Source organism: Myotis lucifugus, unplaced genomic scaffold, assembly GCF_000147115.1.
Source record: "Myotis lucifugus unplaced genomic scaffold, Myoluc2.0 scaffold_15, whole genome shotgun sequence".
Taxonomy (NCBI): Eukaryota; Metazoa; Chordata; class Mammalia; order Chiroptera; family Vespertilionidae; genus Myotis; species Myotis lucifugus.
Window position 1 is genome coordinate 2,409,677 of NW_005871063.1, and position 8,726 is coordinate 2,418,402.

General features: G+C 37.9%; 1 protein-coding gene across 1 annotated transcript in view; it reads right to left on the reverse strand.

The window, feature by feature from the left end:
- Window positions 1-1,041: 1,041 nt before the first annotated feature.
- SAMD9L (sterile alpha motif domain containing 9 like) overlaps window positions 1,042-8,726 on the reverse strand; it is an 18,900-nt gene continuing 11,215 nt past the window's right edge. Inside the window, 2 exon segments of the mRNA XM_023750714.1 lie at window positions 1,042-5,603; window positions 5,606-6,346. Of these exon segments, the coding sequence (XP_023606482.1) occupies window positions 1,573-5,603; window positions 5,606-6,329 (4,755 nt within the window). The 5' untranslated portion in view covers window positions 6,330-6,346 and the 3' untranslated portion in view covers window positions 1,042-1,572.

Below are 8,726 nucleotides of genomic sequence, written 5' to 3' on the forward strand. Positions count from 1 at the left end.
AGAACCTTGCAAGGTTGGGGCTGAGTGTGGAGCTTTGAGGGAGGCATGGTGAGGCTGAAGAGCCTCGTGGGGTGGGGGCTGTGAGCGTGGAGGTTCACAGGGCAGGGGCTATGGAGGTGAGGAGCAATGCTGGGCGGCAGACATGGCCCTGATTGCAGCTAGGACAAGGGACCCTAACCGTGCATGATTTAATCGTGCACTGGGCCTCTAGTAGGGAGATATAAAGTAATGGGTAAATAAATATATATTTGTTAAGTATTCAGTTTCATCTATATTATATGTTTTACTTCATAGGCAATAGATATCTCTTAAAATCTGAGCCTCTAAGTTGTTTGTGGCTGTTCTGGTTGGTGTTAAGTCTAAGAACAAGCTTCTGAGATGGCATTCCCAGCACTGGATATCTGAGAGCACATATTGCCATGAGGAAGTTACCTAATCAGGCAGGGGTTACAGTGGTCAGGGAAGACTTCTTGGTGGTTGGTTACTTGAACTGAGTGTGATGGAAAAATTAGAATAGCCATATTCTGAAAATGTTGGGTGAAAATAAGGACTTGACAGTGAAAACAGCATTCATGTAGCACAGGTTGAGAAGTAAAGAGGGTAGTAAATGAAAAAATAAGCCAGGGAGTTGGGATCTAAAGAACAGGGGAACTAAGACTGTGTTGACAGGAGGCAAGAATGGGGAAACGGTTTCATCTGTACCAAATGGGAGCAAGAAGATGGATGGAGTTCAAGTTTGTGGCTACTTGGTTGTCTTCTCTTATCCCCCTCCCATAGCAATGAATTGAGAGAAGGGCAAGGAGTCTAAGGAATTGTTTGTATATGTGTGTGTGTAGGGGTAGATGGGGGATGAGAACAGAATGTTTACCTTGCACATAGGTTTTTATTGATACCAAGATGAGGAAGTGGCACTCTGGTGTGGATCTCTGTTTTTTAGTTCAGTAAACTAAGGAGGGCCTTTCTCTTCCATATTCATCTAATTTATATTTCTGCTTTCACAGCGAAGGAATAATTCATAATTCAGAAAATTCATAAGCGTGATAGAATTTAAACAGATTTTATTGACATACAACCAGTAATGATGTCACCAGTGGATATCAATTGAAACTTCTTAATTAAATATGTTAGTCTGAAAGTGCATATTTAAAACATTGAACAATTGACTCTACAGCAGTGGTTCTCAACCTTCTGGCCCTTTAAATACAGTTCCTCATGTTGTGACCCAACCATAAAATTATTTTTGTTGCTACTTCATAACTGTAATTTTGCTACTGTTATGAATTGTAATGTAAATATCTGATATGCAGGATGGTCTTAGGCGATCCCTGTGAAAGGGTTGTTGGACGGCCAAAGGGATTGAGACCCACAGGTTGAGAACCGCTGCTCTACAGTGTGCCAAGCTCTGTGTGTAGACATGTTTAATGCCCTACAAAGACTTTTAATTTACTGGGGGAGACGAAAGCAAAACCTATAATCAGAGGTAAGCTAATAATGCCATTAAAATGCCATGGGGATAGAGGGAATAAGATCAGAGAGAAATATGAATAAACATATTTGAGCTAATATATCTTCTTAAATAACTTCTATGTCATATGCTAGAGGGCCTTCAATGGAAAACCCTAGGTAGAAAGACACTCTTTCTATGTTGCCACCACTTCTGAGTGGACCTGAATAAACAGATGTCATTGGTATTTTTATTTTTTTCTCTGTTCCATATTCAATAGAGATTTTCTTGCCTTCAGCCAGACCAGTGAGACGGCGCAGAAGGTCTTTGACTTCCTTTTTTTTCCACACATCTCCACTCTGCCAGAAGGAATTTATATTTTGTACTTTACTGAAGTACTGCTCTATCTCGGCCTTATGCACAAGACTGTTGAGACCTCTCTTTTTCCCTAGGTAGAAAAGTGTGCTCGGCTGCTTGGACCTGCACATGCTCCTGTACTGTCTCCTGAAGGATCTATATAAGGATGAAACATACCTTTCCATTAACTTGGAATCTTCATCTAGCTCTTCATTTTCTGGCCAGAACAGGAGGCAGGCCAAGAAATAAGGGTCTGGGTATAGGTGACTTAGTTCTACGAATTGTAACACTTCTCTGAGATGTTTTTTAAGTACGGTAAGTGGCTGAATAAACTTGGAATTGGGTTTTAGACAATTGAGAATAATGTTGGCCAAAATGAAATTTTGTTTCTCCTTTGCCAGCCGTTTGTTTGGATTTTCCTGAAAGAGAAAAGTGTATTTGTTCACTATACTTTCCATAATGATTGCAGCCTCTTTGTGATTTGGATTAAGATATTCTAGAAGTCCAGAAAACCTGTCTGCTTTCAAAGCTTCTAGATCTCTCCTGCAATTCTCCTCTTGGAGTAACTGACTCTCTTTGCTTTGTAATGGACCCACATCCACATGGCAGAAATGTTCCCTATATTTACTGAAACAACGACTGATTTTCTTGCTTAATAAGACCTCCGCTATTTCTTTTTGGATATTCCTTGTTTTCAAAAGACCCATATAATCAGTAAAAAAGTCCAAGCACTTTTTAATATCCGGTTGTAAATTTTGTAAGTAGGAAGTGAACTTAGTTAAAGCCAAATAATATTCATTTTTTGGTTTTGTAGGAATATTCCTCTTTCCTGATAAAATTTCTGCCATAATTTTTTTAGATGATTCATTTTCTTTGTGGAAACAGGGAGTGAGCTGAAGAATCTGAATAGTGTAAAGACCAACTTCTATTTCACCCAAGAAACCAGCTGTATTATACATGTCATATTTTCTTTTGGACTTCTGTAGTGACCAGGTCTCTGTTTCATAGTCTTTCCTATCAGTTTGCTCTTGGGATTTTTTGAAAGCTCTTGATGCATTTTCTGCAGCTTCTAGAAGATGTGTTAGATCATTTACAGTGATATCCCTACAGTTTTTGTTTGTATCCAACCACCATTTGATTTTACTTTTGTAGACCTGACCAAGTGTATCTGAGATATAGGAATTTTTAGGTGCTCTCCTTTTGGCCATATTTGCCCAGTCCAGAGCAGTGTCAAAGTTCTTCTCTTTAATGTAGAAATGTCTTGCTAAGGCCTGACAAATAAACGCATTTTGTGGGAATCGAAGAGTTCCTTCAGTCAAGACCCTTTCAACTTCATCATTCTGTAAAGCTTCGATTAATGGAGAAAACAAAGTGTCTGTTTCATCTCCATCCTCTTTGCGCTGTCTTGTAAGCAGAAGAGTTTGTACGTCATGTTGAAATTTGTCTCTTCCTATTCCAGAATCATAGAATAAATTCTCCTTTAATATCTTCAATGCAATTTGACATTTATCCAAGTGATAGCTTCTTTCCAGTTCTTCTAGACAGCAACTAGCAATCAGGGGGTGAATGATGCGCACGCCTGCACATCCCCCATATTCTACCACTTCTGTGTTGATTAGAAGTGTGGAATAGGTTCCCATCTTGTCTTCTAGGCTTTCAGGTTTCCAGGGTGTACTAGTGCCTGTGATTCCCAAAAATATTTCACACTGTGACACTGAAATTGTAAAGTCAGTAACATAAGAGTTGAGTAGAGCCAGGAAAGAAATGAGTTGGGCTTCCTTGCTGTCAGTATTCTGTCCTTTTAGGATATTCTTGACTACATTTTCTATATATGTTTTATCAAAATTTTCTTTCATGATCATGAAGGAATAAAAATTTTCACAGTTCTTGTGTTGCTTTTCAATTTCCTCCAGTTTGGCCTCAAAAGCTCTTCGTTCCTTGGAAGAAAGTTGGTATTTTAGTGCAATACTATCTGCTAATTTTGCACTTTCATCAGGATTCTGGGATCTCATACAGTTTAAGATAATTACCAATGTTTTTTCATATCTCAAACCCTTCTCTACTAAAATGGAATGGATGGTATTCTGTAGAATGTAGACATTTTCCTGTTCTTCAAAATCATCTACTAGGAGAAGTATAGGAATGTAATCCTGATGGCTAGTTGCCTTATAGGTAATCAACTTGGTTACTTGTTCTCCAGTTTCTTCAAAGTCAGTTGCTTTGTTTTTTAACACAGCACACCTGAAGTTTTTCTTTAGGTCCCACAGAACATTCATAGCCAATGTAGTACCCCCACAGCCTGGATGATGATAAAGATTGATAATTTTTACAAATATTGGTTTAGGAGACTCTGCACAACACTGTATCAGACCTTTAAGGTCTTCATAATTGTCTCTTTTGACAAAGGGTAAAGAATAGTTTTCAGAAGAAAAATAGAAATTCCACCAGGATACTTTGCCACCTCGATAAAAGTGCTCTTCTTTTGTTTTCTTAAATTCTTGGAATTTAGATTCATTTTTCTCAATATCTGTGTCTTTACACTCATTTTCACAGAGAATTTCCAGTGCAGTCAAGACATCCTCTTCCTTTTTCTCTAGGATAACCGAAGATGATCCATGGGAGGGCAAAAACCTTCTTGATGACTGAGTGACCGGTTTTAGTTTAAGGATAGTACTGTTTATCAATTCTAAATTTAAAGTGGAAATACTATGGCTTGTTAATTCATCTGTTATTGTCAGTCTTGCTCGTAGTAGATCTTTCCATCGTTGATAAATCTGTGAGTCTACACAGATACACAGTATACTTTCCATTCCTTTGAGAGCTTGGTAGAAAGCACAGAAGGTTTCAATTAGTGGATCTACTGGGCTTTCCACCAAAGAGAGTAATAGAAACACTACCAAAAATTTCCCTCTTATCATTAAATTTTCATCTGTGAGAAATAAAATCAGTTTCCGGACTTCAGAAGCTCTTTCTCTCTGCCATAAATGTGGTTCTAGAGGCTTATACCTCTCATCTTTCAAGTCTGATCTGCCATTGCAGAAGATCCAGCTGGGCTGATCGAAAAGATTCAGGCTAGAAATTGCCTCTCTTGTAGTAGTCTTTTCCTCATATTGATTTGGAAAATGAAGGTTTGCTACCCGGCTTCTTTTGTAAGCTTTGGCCACCCCCTTGCTCTCAGATTCAGGATCAAACTCCAAAACAGCAAACAATTTAATTTCCTTTAGAAAATCTAAGTTCTTTGTTTGGTTTGGATGGCATTTATTTGTTACAAGAATGTACCAATTGTATTGCGAATTATCCAGTGACTCTCGGTTTCCTATGAGAAGTTTAACCAGCTTTTGTCCTTCACTCTCCTTCTTATTTGCCTTCCTTTCATATTCTTCTTCAGCCTCTTTTCTCGATACTGCTAGTGACTTGACTTTATTTGTAAACGCTTTGAAATCCTTATCCCGTTGTTTGACATTGGCCAGGATATCCGTAGAGCTAGCTCCATCTCTCACAAACAGTGAAGCATCTTGATTTTGTTTCCATATTTCAGCTTTACAGTATTGCATCTTAATGCAGAAATATTTTTCTTTACATACAGAGTGTTTTGGAATAACATCTACTTCAATGACAAATCTGTCAGATGGTGTGTTGTTCTGCAGAAGGACTTCCACGAACCTTGGCTCCCGAATGCACTTCTTGGCTTCGTTGATCTCACTTTCTTTAAAATACTTTTTGATCATTTTATTGAAGTGGTCAATGAAGGCATCTTTACTGGTGACTTCCATACCAACAATTTCTCCATGGGGTTTGTCCAGATTCCAAAATGGATGGTGCCATTGGTGCGTGAATTCATACAAGCCGATGCAAATCGGAAGACTTCATTGCTAAATTTCATCTTAATGCCATTTTCTGTGGCTTTGTCTGTATTTGTGAGGGCTTTGAACTCATGTATTGGGTCTATGAGATTGAGTGGTCCTGTTTCAGGTTGCATAAGAAGATAATGTTCTATGTAACGGTGGCTGCTGTGAAACTGATCAAAAGGATATGGCATACAAGTCAACTGCTCAGCTTTTAGCTTTTCCTTTTTTTTGTCTTTAGTGGTCACTACTTCATTTAATGCATTTTCTTTTATAAGAACAGATTCTTGTTCTTTGGTATCTCTGATCTCTCTAAGATTATGATCAATATTGGATGGCATTGATTGTTCTTCTTCTTTTTGTGTCTGTTGTGGCTTTTTTTGGTGGTGTTTTTTGGAGGTTTTTATATGCTCTAATTGTCCAGAATCCTGATTGTGATTTTCAGGGGAAATATTATTCAATCTGTCATACATGCGTTTTATCAAAAGTGCTGGACCCCGTGGTAGCCCCATGTCTCTAAGGTCTTTTTCAGTTAATTCCTGCAGGACTAATCCTGTCACTTCTTCATTGAACAGAATTTGCCCGTATTTCTCATCGATCTTAAGGTCTTCTGTTACCCATTGTTTCACATGCTCTTTGTTCCAGTCTTTGGTCATTTCAGGTAGATTTACTTGTTCACTCATATCACAGCTGCAACTTTCTTCCTTGGAAAAAGTAATACAATAAGTATTTTAGTATGACACTTTATCATCAAAGTCAGTCAATTATATATATAATACTGTTCAAGGTTGAGTCTTAAAACTGCTTGGTACTTATTTTAACTGTTTTATAGTTCCAATTAGCACCCTTGTTTCCTATATGATTATGATTGTGATTATGACATAAGCAGTAGCTGCTAATTAGGGCAGCACACCCCTCTATCCTTATAATAATTTTCCCTTTTAAGCTTAACTTGGTGAAAGTTGCTTGTTTTCATAACTCAAAACCAGAATCTTAAGTAATACAGAAATTAGTTCACATAGTTGAATATTGCAAATAAACTTTAAAATACAAAACTGGATAAGTGGATGTGGGTTGGAAAATAGAAAACTACATCCACAGCTAGGAAGCTGGCCATTTTTGTTACACAGTAATAAGTCAATTGGTTAACTCATCACTTGTCTTTTGGAACTCAAACTGTTAGGCCGACAAGGCTAGAGCTTTGGGGGATGTGATAGCAAAATGTTAGATAACTGATTTGGTTGGCTAAGTCCTGTGGCCCTCAGAGGTACTATAGAGTTAGCTGTAGTTCACACTGGCCTGGCCGGCCTGAAATTAGATAAGGAAAATAGTATGCATTTTTAACTTTGTTAAAACCATTTTAGCCTAAATTATTGATATGAGAGTAATGAAGGTCCTACAATCATATACTTGGTTGAATTGCAAGTTTTGAATATCCTGAAACACTCGAGATCAGGGGTTCTCAACCATGGCTCACTGATACTCCACATTCTGAAATTGATTTAATTGGTTGAGGGAGTGGAGTTTAGGATTAGTACTTTTTAAAAATTGTCCGGAATATTCTATTGTACAGATAAGTTTGAGAGCAGTTCTCACAGTGTAGTCTCTAGATCAGCAGCATCAGCATCACGTGGAAGCCTGCTAGAAATGTAAATTTCCAGACCTCAACCCAGTCCTACTGACTCAGAATTAAAAAGATGAATCAATAATTTTGTTTAAGGGAAAATAGAAAAGTAAAGGTATTATAAGGATAAGTAAACTAAAAGCATTAAGGATCAAACAAAACAAAACATTATATTATAAAGAGAGCAAATACAAAGCATATACACTTTTCATATATCCACAGAATATGTATAAAACCATCATGTACATTCATAAAGATGAAAGGCTTTACCCAAAGCATAACATAGAAAGATTAGAAAGGATATTTATCAGACAGAACTGTTTTAGTCTGCCTTCTACAACAGTCTTCACTCTAACAGACTCAGAGCCCAGGAGCTAGAGAGAAGGAAGAACCTTAGAGAAGAAATAGAGACTTAAAATTTTATTTGTTTATGCAAACTGCCATCAGTTAAACTGGAGGTGAGACCAGGCAGGGGTGCTAGACAGTACTGGATGTGGTGTATTCCAGAGAGGAGCTGACCTGTGCCTTGCCAATTCATCTGGGAATCTGGGATTGACAGGCTCACAGTGTCATTAGGTTCCTGTGGCATGACAGTCAGAAACAGACAGGCTCAAGGAGTGTCAGTAACAGAATGAATAACCCTGGACAGCTTGCCCCCCTCCCTATAATGCCAGATGATTGCAGGAGAGGACCGTATAACAATGGCAAAGAGTTGGAAATTGGATGAGAAAGAAAAATAATATTAGGTATGTCTTCAGGGATCCCTCTGGTGGGAGAAAAAGATTTGCAGACTTCTGAAACAAAGAATGAGTGGACCACTGAGGTAGGAATTATTTGACTTCATGGCATGGGTGGAACACTACTGAGGAACAGTGAAATGAGTTATTTCTCAAAGGATGTCAGCACAGAACAAAGACAGATTGTGGCTGATAAATGGCCTACTCTTGCATGAACTTTTTGCATTACAATTCTAGTATGTACATAAAATCATTATGTTTTATACCTTATATATATACAATTTTAATTTTAAAGTGCATTAAAAAATTTTAAGATACAGTGTCAATAATATTTGGAGAGGATATTTATAGTCTAAATGCTTTTATAAAACTAGAAAAAAGCATACGCTAAATGTCAATTTAATAAGTTCGAAGAAGCCGAACCGGTTTGGCTCAGTGGATAGAGCATTGGCCTGCGGACTCAAGGGTCCCAGGTTCGATTCCGGTCAAGGGCATGTAACTTGGTTGCGGGCACATCCCCACTGGGGGGCGTGCAGGAGGCGGCGGATCGATGTTTCTCTCTCATCGATTTTTCTAGCTCTCTATCCCTCTCCCTTCCTCTCTGTAAAAAATCAATAAAAAATATATTTAAAAAAAATACGTTCAAAGAGACACAGATAAAGCAGAGCTAAATGAAAGCAGGAAAAATAAAGATAGAGCAGAAATTTATAAATGGAAAC